The sequence below is a fragment of the Camelus ferus genome, chromosome 9 (genome assembly GCF_009834535.1).
Source record: "Camelus ferus isolate YT-003-E chromosome 9, BCGSAC_Cfer_1.0, whole genome shotgun sequence".
Lineage (NCBI taxonomy): Eukaryota > Metazoa > Chordata > Mammalia > Artiodactyla > Camelidae > Camelus > Camelus ferus.
Window position 1 is genome coordinate 35,945,182 of NC_045704.1, and position 17,931 is coordinate 35,963,112.

The 17,931-nt window shown below is 55.2% G+C and overlaps 1 protein-coding gene across 5 annotated transcripts in view; it reads left to right on the forward strand.

Moving 5' to 3' along the window:
• Positions 1–2,438: 2,438 nt before the first annotated feature.
• Positions 2,439–17,931, forward strand: part of SLC12A3 (solute carrier family 12 member 3) — a 35,587-nt gene continuing 20,094 nt past the window's right edge. For 2 of the 5 annotated variants that reach the window (XM_032486361.1, XM_032486363.1), the window contains exons 1-16: positions 2,840–3,121; positions 3,550–3,696; positions 5,205–5,280; positions 5,904–5,999; positions 6,336–6,475; positions 6,849–6,959; positions 7,906–8,017; positions 8,221–8,351; positions 10,955–11,039; positions 12,017–12,171; positions 12,460–12,567; positions 13,016–13,139; positions 14,650–14,751; positions 15,610–15,765; positions 16,454–16,553; positions 17,627–17,738. In XM_032486361.1, the coding sequence (XP_032342252.1) occupies positions 2,840–3,121; positions 3,550–3,696; positions 5,205–5,280; positions 5,904–5,999; positions 6,336–6,475; positions 6,849–6,959; positions 7,906–8,017; positions 8,221–8,351; positions 10,955–11,039; positions 12,017–12,171; positions 12,460–12,567; positions 13,016–13,139; positions 14,650–14,751; positions 15,610–15,765; positions 16,454–16,553; positions 17,627–17,738 (2,037 nt within the window). Of the gene's footprint in view, positions 3,122–3,549; positions 3,697–5,204; positions 5,281–5,903; positions 6,000–6,335; positions 6,476–6,848; positions 6,960–7,905; positions 8,018–8,220; positions 8,352–10,954; positions 11,040–12,016; positions 12,172–12,459; positions 12,568–13,015; positions 13,140–14,649; positions 14,752–15,609; positions 15,766–16,453; positions 16,554–17,626; positions 17,739–17,931 lie in introns of all 5 variants that reach the window. The other 3 variants (XM_032486362.1, XM_032486364.1, XM_014563859.2) reach the window with 2 other exon arrangements.

The window sequence follows — 17,931 nt, forward strand, 5'->3', positions numbered from 1 at the left end:
CACAGCTGCTCCAGGGACAGGGTATATAGGGACGGTGTAAGTGGGTGTTGGGCAGCTGTGATTTTTGGCAGTCAAGAGGCAATTAAAGATCGAGAGGGTGATAAGATCTGAAAGAGCTGCCCCGAGGCCCCATGCGAGGGAAGGAGTAATTCTCAGATGGGGTAGGGGCTGCAGAGAAGGTGGAAAACTGGCCAGGACTGGGGTCCAGGCCCTGGAGTCCTCACCTTGGAGCCTTCACCCCTCTGGCAGCTGGCTTGGGGGTTGGGGACACACTCCTGCAGAAATCTCTCTGAGGAGGGGCTGGATGTCTGAGAAAAGGGTAGGCAAGCCTGGGAGTCATTACAAGGAGCCCCAAGAAGAGTCCTTTCAAAAAATGAACACATAGTAAATATATAAACTTTGCCAAAAGATGCACAAAGATCATAACATTCGGGGTTTGTCATCGAAGACCTGTTGTCCTCAGCTCATCTTCGTGCCTGGTTGAGCTGGGAAGACCCCGAGGACCTGCCTCTTGCACTGACCCCACCTTGGGGTAGTTCTGGCGGCCAGGGATTTCTCTGGCAGCCTCTCTTTGCTTCTGGGTTCCCTTTGTTATTCATTCAACAAGCATTTAATGAGGACCTGCTCTGTGCTGTTCTGGTTGTTGGGAATATCAGTGAACAGGATGGGCCAGATCTCTACCCCTGTGGGCTGGTCTTCTGACAAGTTAGATGAAATTGATGTCCCCCTTTCCAGAAAAATGCACTTTGGTGTGAAAAGTTGTCCACAGTTTTATGGGGCTCCAGGACCCCAGTGTAAGCACCCTCATCCTGGAGGGTGAGTCCCTAATTCAGTTGCTACCCTAATGCAGTCTGAGCATTTCCTCTTGTCCTGAGCCCCTGAGCCTGGAAGTGAGGGGGCAGCATAAGCCAGCCAGGCCCCGTTGCGTATTCCCAATCCACTAGTGCTGACTTACTGATTGAGGTCACAGGGCCCCAGGGACACTGAGCAGCTCAGAGCTGGTCTCTGGGGACCTAAGTGAGCTCTGAGAGCCCAGGTCTGAGAGGCAGGGCAGGGAGGGAGAGAGAATGTGTCCCTCCGTGTCCCTCCCAAGCCAAGCTCAGAAGCCTGGGGCTGGTGGTGGCCTTGAGCCTCTGTCTGTCACCTGCCTCCAGAGGACCAACTTGTCTTCCAAGACTCCAGTCAGGGGTCTGTCCTGTTCCTGGTCATCCCTGACCCTCCTCCAGGGCGTCTCTCTCATTGCGCCCTCATCACATAGCGGGGCTGGTCTTTTCCATGTCCATTTCCCCCACTAACTCAGCAACCCCGCGAGCACAGGCACATGACCACAGTCTGTTCCTGCCTCCTATCTCCACCCACGGCATAGTCGATGGTCAGTAAGGTTTATTAGGTGAATGGCTGAAAGATGCAAAATCCAGCAGGGATGACAACGAGATGAACGTTCACCTGTGAGCCTCTGGGCCACCCACCCCCAGGAAGCAGACTCTGAGACACAGGTGAGCCTGCAGGGCACCTCCATTGCGGCTCGTGAGGTCAGTAACTCTAGAGAGAAGAGAATGAAGGAGGACAGAACAGAGGGAGGAGTGGGTGCTGTGTAGACAAAGCCTCAGCTGACCCCTGGGACCTCTGGAGCTGGGGTGGCCCTTCAGAGCTGGGGGCAGGGCATCAGGCATTTGCACGCCACACCCATCATTGGAGAAGGACTCAGTAGGGGAACAGTGGCCATTGGCAAGACCATCACCATAAGGGCTGATGCTGAGACCCCTCGCAGAAGCTTGGGGGTGTCCTTCTTTTCTGACGATACATCAGACATTCACCACGCTGACTCATCTCTCCAAACCCTGACCCATTTCTGTTTCACTCCATACAACTCAAATTTCAATTCCCTCACGCTCCACCTCACCGTGGCTTAGGTGCCTCTGGTGATCAGAGTGCTGCTGCCAAGGCCACTGTGCATTCAAGGGGTAGACTTAGGGCTGTTGACAAAACTGGAGCCAGACCTGGCCCAGCGCTGGGATGGGCCTGGCCTCCTGCCCGCTGTGGGAGCTGGGCTCTCTGTCTGGGCTGGCCGGCAGGGAAGGGCTGGCTCCCTGGGCTCCACACCCTAGTGGCCCTGTAAGCAGAGTCGGGGGAAGGTGGCACCCTCTTGTCCTGCAGGCCACTGGGCAGCCACAAGCCCCAGGGGATCATCAGTCCACTGGTGGCTACAGATCACACCTGGCACCTGCTGAACTCTGATTGAGGCTACTGGTACATAAAGGCTTATACATACTGAGATGTCTTTGGGAGGACACACAAGACTGGGAGTCAGAGGTCTAAGAGAGACTAAACTTTTATATTTATGTATGTATCATTTTAAATGTCATACCATTTATCTATTCAAAACTTCTAAATACATAAAAAGTAAAACTAAGTACCATGTACTGAAATAAGAGGTTTTTGAACGTGCATAGAATGGGTCCTCAGGTCATCAGGGTCCCTCATAGGGTCCCTAAGGGTCCTCTTGCTGCATACTCCTTCCTGGGGTTTGGCTGCAGATGTCTGTTGCCCCCAGACTCAGAAGAGCCTCTCTAGGACACAGGGGCTGTGTGTGCCACCCTTCTCCGCTGAGCCAGCCCAGGCTCCCAGTCCAAGGCCAGGCTGCTATCTCGGTGATCAGTTGGTAAGCAGGACATTAGTGGGCACGTGCTCTGTCTCCCACCCCATTCAGGGACCTTGCTCACCAGCCGTGGCTGGTTTGGGCCGACCTCCTGGCCTCCTCCCTGCTCTGGGCCCAGCCTATAAAACCACCCTGTGTGTCCCCACTGACCCTGGCCCCCTCCCGACACCCAGAGCCACTATGGCAGAGCTGCCAGTGTCGGAGACACCCAGGGACCCTGCTCTGTGCAGTGGGCGCTTCACCATCAGCACGTTGCTGGGGGGTGATGAGCCCCCACCACCGGCTGCCTATGACAACAGCCACCCCAGCCACCTGACCCATGGCAGCACCTTCTACATGCGCACCTTTGGCTACAACACTATCGACGTGGTGCCTGCCTACGAGCACTATGCCAACAGCACCCTGCCCGGTGAGCCTCGTAAGGTCCGGCCCACGCTGGCCGATCTGCATTCCTTCCTCAAGGTAAACACTGTCCCGGAGGATTGGCACTTCCTTGCTGTGTAACCTTGACCGAGTTACCTAACCTCTCTGAGCCTTGGCTGTGTAATGGGGATGAACAGATGTCTTCCTCATGGGTTGAGAAACCCACATGAAATGCAGGCATGGGAGCTGTTAAAGCTCTGGACATGTGTAATGTTTATTACCCAGTCACTGGCAACCCAATCAAGCAATCTAGGGTTGCCCAGAGAGGTAATGAGCTCCTAGTCAGTGGAAGTATACAAATAGAAGCTGCAAACCCCTAAAAGAAATGGGGACAGGAGGATAGGGAAGGTCTGCATCAGAGACAGGGCTTGCTGGGCTTGCTGCCTGGGAGGCTGGAGGTGGAGAGTGGAGGGCTGGGAGCTGGTGTGTCATGACCCTGCCTGCCTGACCCTTTTCTGGGCTCCCAGCAGGAAGGCAGCCACCTGCACGCCCTGGCCTTTGACAGCCGGCCCAACCGTGAGATGACTGATGGGCTGGTGGAGGATGAGACAGGCACCAATGGCGAGAAGAACCCTGAGGAGCCCGTGCGCTTTGGCTGGGTCAAGGGAGTGATGGTGAGTAGGGTGTGAATGGGATGTCCAGGGATTGAGATGCAGAGACAGAGCTCCATTCAGGCTTGGCTCTGATTCTCAGGCCTTAGTGGCCAAGGGAGTCCCCAGACCCAGCCTGGGCCTCAGTTTCCCCATCTGCATAGTGACCTCAAATTTTCTCTGCTTTAGTGCTTCCTGACTCCCATTTACCACCCTCCCCCAGATTGAGACCTGGCCCTGGGGCAGATCTTTGTTTGGCTGCTCACCCTTCATGTGACCTTGGACAAGTTACTTAACCTGTCTGTGCCTCACTTTCCTCCTCTATGAAATGGGGGGCATTGAAAGAGTTGATAGATGTAAAATGCTTGGATAAATGTCGGCCTTGGAGTTTCCCCAAACTGTGTTCCCCCAAAAGCCACCAGAGGGCAGCACTAAACACACAAATCCACAACTGGTGGTTTCTCTCATTCTCCATGATGGGAAGGGGAAGGTTTGCTGTTTCAGTGTAGAGCACTGGGAAGTCCCAGACAACAAACAATCAAATGAATTTGGTTTTCAAGACATTGTGGGACTTAACAGAAGGGATCGCATAGGATCTAGGAGAAAGCTTTAGTCCTGTTCTGGGAGCCAGGAGGCCTGGGTTCTCACCTTAACTCTGCCAACTGCCTGCTGGCTGTTCCTCTCTTTCTCCATCTGAACTGTGAACCCTTTTTTATCCTCAGAGGCCCATATCCAGGGTCTGGATATCCTCCCCCAGACTGGGGTGGCCAGAGCCTGGTGTGGGCCCGTTCAGTACCTCAGAGCATATGGAGGGCCTTAGAAATCTCCCAGGCCTAGAATTTTGAATCACTATGTTGTACACTTGAAACTAATGTAATATTATAAATGAACTATACCTTAATTTTAAAAAATTAAATTACATTAAACTTAAAAAGTTTTAAAAGACTGAAATGAAGAAACAAAACTCCTGGGCTTGTAAATACCACATGTCCCACCCCAAGACTTGACTGGGGCCAACGACACCAGCCCCTCCCACATGGGAATTCCAGCCTCAGCTGTGGCCTCTGGCTTTGCTTTAAATTTGGAAGCTGAAGTCACAGCAACCTGAGCCCTGATTTCTGCTTGTATGTGGGGCATGGGCTCAGCCGGCTTTTGCTGAGTTCCCTATAAATGGCACGCTCTGGGTCAACAGCTGGCCACTGGGCCATGGTTGGAGCTGGCAGCCACAGGACCCTGGGCTTAGAGTGGGCTGAGGAGTGATAATGCTTGCTGCACATCCTCAGGCTTCGATGGGAGGAGGGCAGGAGAGTGGTGGGAGGGACAGGTGGGTCTCTGGGTACCCCCCACCTCCCTGCCCTGCAGAACCAGAGAGGCATTGAAGTGGGAACCCACCGAAGTGGGCGAAGCAAAGAAAGAGCCCAGGTGTCCCCTAGGTACCCGATGCCATGCCATGACTGGAGACAGGGACTTGTGCGTTTGGCCTTGAGGTATCCAGCCCCCCCAGGTGGCCTCTGACCTCCCTCTCCTCCCAGATCCGTTGCATGCTCAATATCTGGGGTGTGATCCTCTACCTGCGGCTCCCCTGGATCACGGCCCAGGCGGGCATTGGTGAGTGCTGCCTCCAGGGGGAGGGGGAAAGTGTGCTCCAGGCCCCACAGGAGCAGCCTTGAACTTCAGCTGCACAGCCCACGGGCCCCTGCAGTGACAGAGGGCAGGGAAGTGTGGCTGAGGCTCACTGGACATGGAGTCAGCAGGTCTGGGGGCTCTCCCTGGCTGGGTCTGCCTTCAGTAAGTCACTTAACCTTTTGGAGCCAAATTTCTCCTGCAGAGCATCTGGGTTAGAAACTTGCACTGTGGACAGACCAGATGCTAGCTCTGTCCCATGCTGTGTGACCTTGGACAAGTTCTTAACCTCTCTGAGCCTTGGTTATCTCATCAGTAAAATGAAGACGATAACTGTCCCCACCTCACAGACCTATTGTGGGGTTCCTCTGTCGCACATAAAACAGCACAGGGTTTGGCACCCAGAGGTGCTCATAAAGTGCTAATGATTATTTTTTATCATTAAAGGAGGATACCTTCCCTTCCATACATAATGATCCTTTACATGTTGGCTCATCAGCTCCCTCAGAATATACCAGGAGGTAGACAGAGACCCATTTTTCAGATGAGAAAAAATGAGGCTCAAAGGAGGGAAGCGACTTAAGTCACCTCCCCACCCACTCCTACAGTCCTGACCTGGATCATCATCCTGCTCTCAGTCATGGTGACCTCCATCACTGGCCTCTCCATCTCGGCCATCTCCACCAATGGCAAAGTCAAGTCAGGTGGGCCCCACCACAGCCCCCTATTGCTGGACCCCACCCCACCCCTAGGGTCCTCCTCTTGTAGGTCCCCCAGTATTTACCCCAGGAACAGATCTCTGAACCCCTCCCAACCCCCAACCCCCACCCAAAAGGGGACACCCCAGGTTGCTCCTTCTGGTTCCAGACGTAGATTCTGGGCAGGCTCTCCACACCCATGGGATGGCCTCAGTTATCTCTGGTGCCGTGGAGCCCCTGGGGCCCATGCTCACCCTGTCCCAGCCTCAGCTGCTGCCTGCCCCAAGTGCACCCGGCCAGCTGACCCCTCTGGCTTCATGGCTCCTGACTCTGCCCCCATAGGTGGTACCTACTTCCTCATCTCCCGGAGTCTTGGCCCAGAGCTTGGGGGCTCCATCGGCCTCATTTTTGCTTTCGCCAACGCTGTGGGTGTGGCCATGCACACTGTGGGCTTCGCAGAGACAGTGCGGGACCTGCTCCAGGTGAGGCATGGGTTGGACCCAGGCAGAAGGAGCCCAGGCAGCTGCTGCATTCTCCTCCACCCCATCTGGGCCAGGCCTTCCTGCCTCTCTGCCCAATTGTGCCCATCATGGACCAAAGTTCTAGTCTGACCGCTGTGGGTGACCATGAAAATCTCATCAAATAAAGACTGTTCCCAGAAGTCCCCTGCAGGGGTGTGTGTTGCCTTTAGGGCCAAATTGCCCAGGCCCATGGAGGGCCTGTTGACAGGGAAGGGGTTTGAGTTTGTGTTTTCCCATGAGTGGGCACCCATAAATGAGATGAATCAGGGTGGAGGGGTCTGCAGGGGTGGGGTGTTCGGGGGCAGCACGCAGCCTGGCCCATCCCCTCCCCCAGGAGTATGGCTCACCCATCGTGGACCCCACCAATGACATCCGCATCATCGGCGTGGTCACCGTCACTGTGCTGCTGGCCATCTCCCTGGCTGGCATGGAGTGGGAGTCCAAGGTGAGGACAGGATGCTGGAGAGGGATGTGGGCATGGTCAAGTGCAGAAGCGGGAGTCATGGAACCTGGTCCCAGTCCTGGTTCTGCCTCTTGTATGTATTAGCTAGGCTTTAAGTTCTGCTGCTGTGACGGAGACCCTAAGGAAGGGAACCTTAAACTAGAGTCATTCGTTTCTCTCCCATGTAACAGTCCAGGGAGCCAGGCACCCAGGCGCCTTTCAGCCTGTGGCCTCTCCTTCCTCGGGGTGTAGCCCTCACCCTCCTGGTCCGTGACGGCCCCCTCTGTGTGTCCCCAGCCCAGTCAGCAGGAAGTGGAAAGAGGGTGGAAAAGGAGAGAAACCCCTTCCCCTTTCCTTTTCCAGCCCAGCCTGGAAATCTACATCCCATTGGCCAGAACGGGGCCCATAGCCACATCTTGCTGCAAGGAGGGCTGGGGAAAAGTGTTCTTCACCTGCACCTGTCCCCTGCCCCAAATCAGAAGTTCAGCACCCTGTAACAAGGCCAGAAGAGATGTGGGGCTGCAGCTGGCAGGCTTGGCCAGCCCTGGCCCCCGCCACCTCTCCTCTCCCTCGCTCTGACCTCCAGTTCTGTCACCTCCTCACAGTTCCTTGAGTGCACCAAGCTTATGCCCTCTTCATTCTGCTGCTCTCTCACCCTACTCCTTGAAGACCCTTGAAGACACCTTCCCAGGCCACACTGCTATAGTAGCCCCAAGCCAGTCCTCATGACACCCCTTTTTCTCGCTCCAGATTCATCTTCCTTGTTTATAAGCAAGACAAGAGACTCACTATAGCACCAGCTCCTAGCACAGAGCCTGTGGCATGATGGGTGTGGAATGAATGAATGGACAGATGGGATAGTGAGGGACCTGTGGCAAGTTCTTCCTGGCTGAGGCTCCCTGAACAGGCGGGCCCAGACCATCTGACCTCTAGGGTCCTTTACCCACAGGCCCAGGTGCTCTTCTTCCTCGTCATCATGGTCTCTTTTGCCAACTACCTGGTGGGGACGCTGATCCCCCCATCCGAGGACAAGGCCTCCAAAGGCTTCTTCAGCTACCGGGGTACGTGCGGGTGGGGCCCCTGCCCATGGCTCCAGGGACAGGGAGAGTCTGCCCACAAACTAGTTCATTCTGTGGGCACTGGGAGGATGGCACCCCAACTCCCATAGCCAGGAGCTGCCAGCGGAGCCTCTTGCCTGCCCGGCTGGCCCAGTGAAGGGGGCCAGGCCATCCAGGCAGCCCTGACTCAGGCCTTGCTTTTCCAGGGGACATTTTTGTCCAGAACCTGGTGCCTGACTGGCGGGGCATGGACGGCAGCTTCTTTGGGATGTTCTCCATCTTCTTCCCTTCAGCCACGGGCATCCTTGCAGGAGCCAACATCTCCGGGGACCTCAAGGTGAGCAGGACGCCCATCCCTCCCACTTCCTGGCCCTCTCCTACGAGGATGTCCCTCTGGGCACTGACCTTGACACTGAGACCCTAGGGCCAGAGCGTCTAAAACCCAGTTCAGCTCAGCTCAATCCAAGCCAACCCAAATCCATCCCACTTGTCCCCCTCAATACTGAGGTTGTTGATTGGCACCACTTCACTCTAGCCCTTGAGAGCCACCCCAGAATGGGCTAGTCTCTACCCTTGTCCTGGGACTCTCAGCCTAAGGGGAAGACTGACCCAGCTTGACCTTCCAAAACTCTGACAGGACCATGCACACATTCCCAGGGCTCTTCACTACCTTGATGAGGGCAGGCTCCTTGGCTCAGTATTTAAGGCCCCAGCCCACTGTCGCCACTTCCATGACCCTGGTCCCTGGCCCGAGGATCTTCTGCTTTGCCCCCATTGCCCTGGCCCGAGGATCTTCTGCTTTGCCCCCATTGCCCTGTCCCTCCTCCACACCTTTGCCTCTGCTGTGCTCTCTACCTGGGGCTTCCTATCCTCATTTCTTTACCTTGAAAAGTTCTGTTCCTCTTGCAGATTAACACCTCCATCCGTCCATCTCTCCCAGCCCTTTTGTCAGAGTCATGGGTCCCCTAGTATAGTGATGTCAAGCCACTTATGTCTCTGTCCTCCCACATCTGGAGAATTGGGGCCTACCTCTGTGTCCCCATTCCCAGCTAGGAGTCTGACACATACCAGGTGCTTGGTGCCTATTTGTTGAGTGTATCGTGGTGAGATGTGGCAAATGGGAAGTGTGAGAGCAGAAGTACAAAGTGCGGTAAAGTTGGGGGAAGCACAGACTGATGTTGGCAGGTGCTCCAGCAAAACTTCTGAGTGGAGGCTGGGCTGGAGCTGAGCTCTGAAAGACGAGAAAGTCAGTGGAGTCTTTGCCAGTGGGAGGTTATGAAAGCAGATGGTACACAAGTGAGGATGAATGGTGAGGAAACTGGCTCTGTACTGGGAACCCTTAACCTCCATCTCCAGTCCTACTTGAAAGGTGCTCCTTGGTGCATTTTCTTAAATGAATTAAGAATTGCGCACTGGCAGCCATCTCGAACCCCAGCCAGGCTCTAACTGGGTAACCCCCTGGGTGGTGCACAGTGGGGCCTAGAAATCAGAGAGGGCCGTGTTTGCCAGCTTTTCTCTCTTCTCTGGGGTGCAGCCACCAGGGGCCTGTTCTACCTGCCCTGAGGTCCCTGTAGAGCTCAGGCTTCTGCTCAGATGGCCGAGTTCCCCTCCCGGCCCAGTTATGGATCATCATAGCCTAGGGATTTATCTAGACACTTTATCACGTTCTTAGGTTACCGATAGGCCCAGTGAGCAGGTGTCAGGGCCGGGCAGCTGTCTCAGAGCTGGGCGATGAGGGGGGGGGGCACCTTCTGTCCTAAATGCCCTCAAGTCCTAAAGGGGCCCTTTCCTCCTGGATCTGGCCCCTTGCCTGTCCCGTGAAACAGTATATCCTCAGCGGAAGAACAGCTCCTGTTCATATGGACTTTATGCAAGTCCCTTTAAAACTCTCTGGGCCTCAGCTTCCCCAACTGTAAAATGGGACACACAGAGCCCCTGCTTCACAGGATAGGGAGTGAGTGAACATTCAGCATGCTAATCTACATAAAGTGCTTAGAACAGTGCCCAGCACAGAGGACATGCTAAGGGCTGGTTGTCAAAGTTGATGTCATTTTTACCACATGGCCGGCACAGTGCCTCCTTCTTTATAAACATTATCTGCGGGGCAGAGAAGTAGGGAGAGAACCCCTGGGTTGGGGGCAGAGAAGCAATCTGAGAATTGGGTGAGTCTGAGGCCGTAGACCGTGTGTAGTTGGGACCGAGCCACCTCAGGCTCGGCGAGCTGGGCCCTCCTTACAGCTCCCTGGCTGGTGGGGGTGCCCCAGCCACTTCTCAGGAAGCTATGTTTGAGGAAGTACGTGGAAGAATGAAACACATGAGTGGGTGTGAAGGTCTGCTATTACTGCTAGGAAAACACCAGCAGAGTTCTTTCTCAGATAGGAAGCAGCGAGTTTGGGGCTTGTCTGTATATTTATTGCTGTAGAATAGGACAAATCAATTCATACAAAATAGTGATTATAGGCAGCGAGCCCAGGCAATGAGCTAGGCCCTGGTCTAGGAGCTTGGCAAGGATTAATTTGTTTCGCCAGCATCCCTGTGAGCCTGGAGGGGCCAAGGTGTGGGAGGACATGCACGCTGCCCAGCGATTACCTGAAATTGCCCCCAGGAAGGCTAAATTGGGAGCCCTCCACCCTCACACCACCCTTCACTGCCGCCCTGGCAAGCATTGGCCAAGGGTCCTCGAGGACCAGGCCGGGGCTGCTCAGAGCTCCTCTCCCTGCCTCAGGTTCCCAGGGCCTTGGATGTGGTCTCAGCTGTCACCTTGGTTGTGTCCCGACTTCCTCTGTGGGTCCTCAATCTCGAGGTTCCTTCCTCTCAGCCCCCCCTGAGAGAGGGGCTCTGAGGAGCCAAGGTCAGGGGTTGCTGCCCCACCCCAAGAGTGATGAGGGCAGGGCCTGAGAGGAGTCCTGCCCTGATGTCCTGTCTCCCTCCCTCCTCCAGGACCCTGCTGTAGCCATCCCCAAGGGAACGCTCATGGCCATTTTCTGGACCACTGTCTCCTACCTGGCCATCTCGGCCACCATTGGTAAGCAGCCGGCCTAAACTGCTGGTGGGGCATGGGGGGCGTAACAGGGTGCAGCTCAGCTATCTAACAGGAAGAGCTGGGCCCTGAGAACATGGCAACTCCAGGAAGTGGAGCTTCAAACTTTATTCTGGGGGGCACCTTGGTAGCAATCAGAACATCTTCATGGGGGTATAGTTTGTGGTGGAGATGGGAGTGGGTCAGCCCAGGTTCCTCTGGTCCCTTCATACCTCAGGTTACAGATTCAAGGGTGTGAAAATCCTATGGAAAAAATCATGCTCCAACTCTACGAATAATAATAAAAACAATGATGAGGAAGAAGAGGAAGATGATTCTAGCAACTGACTTATTACCATGTACCCAGCCCTTTACGTGCCTTATTACATTTAATATGGGCACTGTCATTTCTGCCATTTGACAGAGGAGAAACCAAGGGCCCAGAGAGGTTAAGTGACCTGCCCAAGGTCACACAGCCTGAGTGGCAGAGCTGGGCTTTGGACCCAGGCCTGGGCTGTTGACACTTGCCTCTCACTGAGCTCCTCACACATGCTCTTGCTCCTAGTAATTACCTTGTGAGATGAGCTGCTCACAGATGGCCAAGGGACATGGGTCAGGTCGCAGCCGCTCAGGGTCTGGGACCTGGGATTCCTCTTTAAGGAGGACATTATGACCTTAGACAGGTTACTTTAGCTCCCTGAGCCTCTGCAGAATAGTGATGACAGCAAAAGTAATAGTAATATTTGCTTCCCAGGAGTGTTGAAGTACTTAACACAGGGCGTGGCTCATCCGAAACGCTCCTGCATGGTAGCTACTCTCCCTGTGGTTATTATCGATAGCGTTGCTATTATTACTACAAAGGAAAGAAAGATCTGGCCCATCAGCAGCATCTTGCCCTCTGCAGAGGTGGCCAGCATTTTCCGGGTGGGAGGGGAGCAGAGAAGAGGGGAGGAAGACCTCCCCACACCCTCCTGCCTCCTCAGGTGCCTGTGTGGTTCGCGACGCCTCCGGGGTCCTGAATGACACGGTGACTCCTGGCTCGGGGGCCTGCGAGGGGCTGGCCTGTGGCTACGGCTGGAACTTTACCGAGTGCACCCAGCAGCACAGCTGCCGCTATGGCCTCATCAACTACTACCAGGTACGCGCGGCCCCTTCCAGGAAGTCAGCCCCCGCAGGGAGTGCCAGGTGGAGGCTGGGACAGTCTGGGGTGCACAGGGTCTGGGGGTCTGGCTTGAGGCTTGGGGACAGAGGTTCAGGTAAAGGTCCCTGGGCTCAGTTCCTGCCCCTATGGGCACTGGGTGCCCAGTGAGGGTTGCAGACACAGGTGGAAGCTTCCAGACCCAGCTCTGGCCTGCAGGGGGCACTCCCAGTAGGGGTTCCGGGTCCAGCCCCCCACTATGGGACCCTGAACCCCATGTCCTTGCAGACCATGAGCATGGTGTCAGGCTTTGCACCCCTGATCACCGCTGGCATCTTTGGGGCCACCCTCTCCTCAGCCCTGGCCTGTCTCGTCTCTGCCGCCAAAGTCTTCCAGGTGAGGGGTCGGGAGGGTCTAGGAGGCCCAGGTGACTGCTACGAAGGCCTGGAGATGTCATGTGACCCAGCGTCTAGACTGAAGGAAAAGGAGCTGGTAAAGCCAGCTCTTGCAGGAAGCAGCCCCCTTCCTGCGGTGAGCTGTGAAGAGAACCCACATTTCCTGCCCCACACGTTCCCTGTGCAGCATCCTGTCTGCAACCTACCCTCCCAGTTTCACTCCAATGCGCTTGGTCCCTCTCATTTTTGCCCTTTTGCTGTCTCCATGGTGAGGTGGGGAGGGCAGGCGATTATGCCCATTTCACAGGGACAGAAGCCAGGACCCAGATCAGGATGTGCCCTGCTGAGGTCACAGAGAGAGCAAGGAGGGGCTGGGGTCCAGGTGGCCACAGGGGAGGGGACGGGGCAGGTCCTGGCTAGGGGATGAGCGAGTCGTCCTGTGCCCCCAGTGCCTGTGTTTGGACCAGCTATACCCACTGATCGGCTTCTTCGGCAAAGGCTACGGCAAGAACAAGGAGCCAGTGCGCGGCTACCTGCTGGCCTACGCCATCGCTGTAGCCTTCATCATCATCGGTGAGAGGCTGAGGGGCACCCAGGGCCACACTTTTCCTGGTGAGGGCCACGGGTCAGAACTCTACCCACTATTCCTGGCTCTGCATTCCTATGTCCTAGAGCTCAGACCTCCCTCCCCAGGTCTGAATGAGCCCCCAGGACACATTTGGAGCAAAGGACAAGCTGACTGACTCCTCCTCAGGAACAGATACAAACAACTGGATCACTGTCTCTGTAGGTGTAGAAACTAGCCCAACACATTTCTCAGATCTTGAGCTGCTAGAAGCCTTGGGTTCCAAGGTAGGGGATGCCCTGGGAGAAAGATTCCAGTTAATCAGTTAGTGACTGACTGCCAGTTGTGTGCCTTGGGAAAAATTACTTCACTACCCAGAGCCTCAATTTCCTCATCTGCAAAATGGGAGCAGTAGTGCACAGAGGGTGTGTCACCAATGGGCAGGAAGAGAACACATATATATGCACACATATGCACACATTCACATACACACACTCATGTGTGCACACACCCCAGTTCTTTCTGATTTACTTAGCCAATGAAGCGGAACTTGCTAGGAGAGAGGTGGCCACACCAAGCAAGGGTAGTGGCTGTGCCTTGGCACAATGACCCCTGGCCCCTGCTCTCTATGCAGGAATGGGGCTGGAATCAGCTGCTGGTGAACCTCCCCAGGCTGCGAGACAGCTTCCTCCCCCCATCACCAACCCATGAGGCTTACCCTACTGGTCTAGTCACTTCCACTCAAGTGCGCCTTTCTGGACACTGGGTACCCCTGGATCCTGCACCAGATGAAGAGGCAGCAGGGCCACCCCCAGGGGATGGAAATGCCTAGTGAGACCTGGTGCTCCTGGATGTTCCCTGCTCGCCCTGCAGTCCACCCCTGACTCGGATTTAATGTCCTTTTTACCTGGTTCTGACTGGGCTTCAGACAGAGAATCATGATCTTAGGTGCCCTGGGGCAGGGTTCTTCTGGGGGTTCAACTGACTCACGTACAGAAGGCCCGGCACATAAGAGGTGCTCGTCTTGCTTTGAGATCCCGCAGAAGCGGGCCCAGAGACAAGGATTCATGTGCAAAAGTGTGTCTGGGGGTGCTGGGGTTGCAGCGGGGCAGGGGGCCTGTGAGAAAGTCAGGGGCCTGTGACAGCAGGTTTCAACTGCTGATAAAACCACGATACAGTCTCAAGGTTTCAGATAACAAATGACCTGTGTTTTAGGTCACATTGTAAAACACATTTCTTGTGATTTGTGGCAGCCCACCGTCTTTGGTCATCCCGTAGCCTGGCAGGGTCTACTCTCACACTGCTTTCTGTCCTCTTAAAAGCTGGCAGTTTACAGTTTACAAAACAGAAGCCTTTGAGAGTATAAAATGATGGCCCCACATCACAGATGAGAAAGTTGAGACACACTGAGCCTTGTTGGCTTGTCTGGGGTCCCCTTACCCTGTGAGGGAGGGTACCAGGGGCTCCTTGGTGGAGTTGCCCAACAGAGTGTCTCCTCTCTCCCCTGGGTCCCTGAAGCTGAGCTCAACACCATCGCCCCCATCATCTCCAACTTCTTCCTGTGCTCCTACGCCCTCATCAACTTCAGCTGCTTCCATGCCTCCATCACCAACTCACCTGGTAAGCTAGCCCCTCACCCCTCCACTGGAGGAGGCAGCCAGGGCTGGGATATGGAGGAGGGAGTGGAAGCATGGATGCAGGTGGGCAGCCCAAGGTCACCTCTCAAACTGACATCAGTTAAAGGGACCATTCATATCATAATCATAGTAATAACAGCTATCCTTTATCCAGCACTTACAGTGTATACTGTATGTGGATTCATACAGTTTACGGTGTGCAGAGACTTTTCTAGTGCCTTTTACATGAGTCAGGAGCCTGACTCCCCAGAGAGGGAAGAGAATTGCCAAAGTCACAGATAGGGCCGCTGCAGGTTTCACATTGCACAACTCCAGGGGGCCCCACTCATAGATGTCATAGATTTGTATGTTTATTATGAAAAATTTCTGGCAGATGGCAGTGAAGAGTTTGAGGAAGACTTTTTCTAATTAGCCCAAAATGCCATGGGCTTGTCCCCAGGCCTCCTTTTCCCTAGACCATGGGCCACGGTGCCTTGGAGTTGTGCCGTGGGGTGGCTCTGGCATGACCTGCATGTGTAGAGTCAGGCAGAATCATGTCCTTCCCGTCCATCTCACCCCCTCGGTCCCATGCAAGCCACAGAAGCCAGTGCTGCTGCTGAGGTCAGACGTCCTGCGGCCGTATTTGGCTGGAGCTGGACGCCTCCTCTGTGGTGCAGCCTGTTTACATGGCAGAATGCCAGCCAAGGCAGGTGTGTGGCCCTACTGGAGTCGGGGGCACAGGCTGGGACTCCAGCCCTGGGCACTAAGGGCCTTGTCACCCAGGCCCTGCCTGGCTGCACTGGCCCGGGAGGAAGCTCCAGAATGCTGAGCATATCCACTGACCTGTGCCCCCCCCGCACAGGGTGGAGACCCTCATTCCGATACTACAGCAAGTGGGCAGCACTGTTTGGAGCGGTCATCTCCGTGGTCATCATGTTCCTTCTCACCTGGTGGGCGGCCCTCATTGCCATCGGCGTCGTCCTCTTCCTCCTGCTCTACGTGATTTACAAGAAGCCAGGTGTGCGGTCTCAGGCTGCTGAGGGGGTCAGGTGCCCCTTCTCTCCCTGAGGCTGTCAAACTGTCCTGCCCATCAGCTCAGCTAGAGGGCCTGCACCGGGCTCTGTGCTCTCCAGGGCCCTGCTCTGACCCTCCAGCCTCATCCCTCCCACAGGGTGAGGAGTCTGTGGGAATGTGCTCACTCAGAGCCCACACCTCCGCTTCTAGACCACCTTCCAGACACCCAGGACCCTGGAATTGCCTGCCCAGGTCCCTCCTCCTGAGTGTGGCCAGCCCGCTGGTATGCACACCAGACCAAGGGCTGCCTGACTGAAGAGCAGGCGGACAAAGCTTGGACACATGGGCAGGAGTGTCTCCATGCACGTAGGCAAGGATCCCAGGGGTGACAGCAGTCAGGAGGTGGGATGCAGAACTTCAGGAAAGCCTAGAATTCTAAACTTTGACCTGGCCTTCTAGATCATTGTGGAGGTCTGTTTGTCAAGGGAGGAGAATATTTTGTACAGTTCAATAACTCAATTTGTAACCTTTAAATGTGTCGCCATATTGTATGTGCAAAGGTTAGGAACAGATCTGTAGGCTGTCTATCTGATCCCATGGGTGCCTGGTTCCTAAAGAAGGCCAACATTCCCTCCTTTCTGTGTGTCTGGTTTCTCCCGAGACCTCTAATCTTGCACTCCCCCCACCCTCAGAGGTGAACTGGGGCTCCTCGGTACAGGCCGGCTCCTACAACCTGGCCCTGAGCTACTCAGTGGGTCTCAATGAGGTGGAGGACCACATCAAGAACTACCGGTGAGTTCGAGCAGCCTTGGGGCTGCCTGGGATGCAGGGCTGCCCTGACCCTGCTCTGGGAGCTCCAGTCCAAGACCTGTCACCTGACCAGCAGACCCCCTCTCAGAGAGGAAACAGGGGTGGAGGAGCACTGCCCAGCAGTCAGGAGACCAGGGTTGAGATTGCCTGTGGGGACCAAGCAAGTCTAGGAACCTCTCTGTACCTCGGTTTCCACAGGGGAATATGCTCTTCAAAATGCGAGGGGCAAAACAGTCATCTCTCGGTATCTGCGGGGGATTGGTTCCGGCTTCCCACCTCCCCACCCCTCCACCACCCCGCTTAAATACCAACATCCGCGGACGCCAAATTCTCTTGTATAAAAAGGCCTAGTACCTTGGTCTTTGGTATCCATGGTTCCACATCCGAAGATTCAACCAAGTGGAGGAAAATTGTGTGCCCAGGACCCCCTTCCCACTGGATCATAATGTTAATAATTGGCTGTTTCTATTTATGTTGCATCACTGTGCAAAGTGCCTTACATAGCCTCACCACAACCTTCTGAGGTATATGAAATTACTAACCCCATTTACAGATGAGAACACTGAGACACAGAGAAGTTAAGTAACTGGCCCCAGGTCACACAGCTGGTGAGTGGCCAATTTTGTCTGGCCCTAACTGAGTCTGGTATTGGCCCTTAACCACACCCCTCTCTGCCTCTCCACCCAGAGGCTGACTCACCCACCCAGGTGACACAGTGATCTCGTAAGCAGTCTTTATTCTTTTCACACCATGCTGGGGGCTGGCCAGAGCAGGACTACCAGTTGGAGCAGCAAGAGTGTGATTTGCCCAAGTGGAGCATTTGGTGGCCTGAGCAGGAAGGGTGAGGGACACCCAGTGTGGTGACCACCAAGAGAGTTGGGAGGTCCCCAAAAGTCGCCCTGGAGTCACAGATGGGAAGATAAGGCCACAGGGTGGTTCACTTGTATAGAAAGGGAGTCCTGGGAGGTGGCAGAACTCCCAGGGTGCCTGTATTATGCATCCAGACTCCAGGCTCTGTCCTGATGGCTCATGCCCTTTTCCCTTCCCTTCCTCAGCCCTCAATGCCTGGTGCTCACGGGGCCCCCCAACTTCCGCCCAGCCCTGGTGGACTTTGTGGGTACCTTCACCCGAAACCTCAGCCTGATGATCTGTGGCCATGTGCTTATTGTGAGTGCCCCCTGCAGGTGGGGCGGGGCTGTGCTCCTGGAGGAGCCTCTCGTCCACTGAGGGTGGGAGGAGGAGCAGAGGAGTGGGGATGGGGATGGGGGTTCTCTCTCCTTCCCTGTCCCTATCACTGGCTTCTCCCCGCTGCCCTGCCTCTCATCTGCTCCATCCATCTTCCTCCCACCCCTTTCCTCCT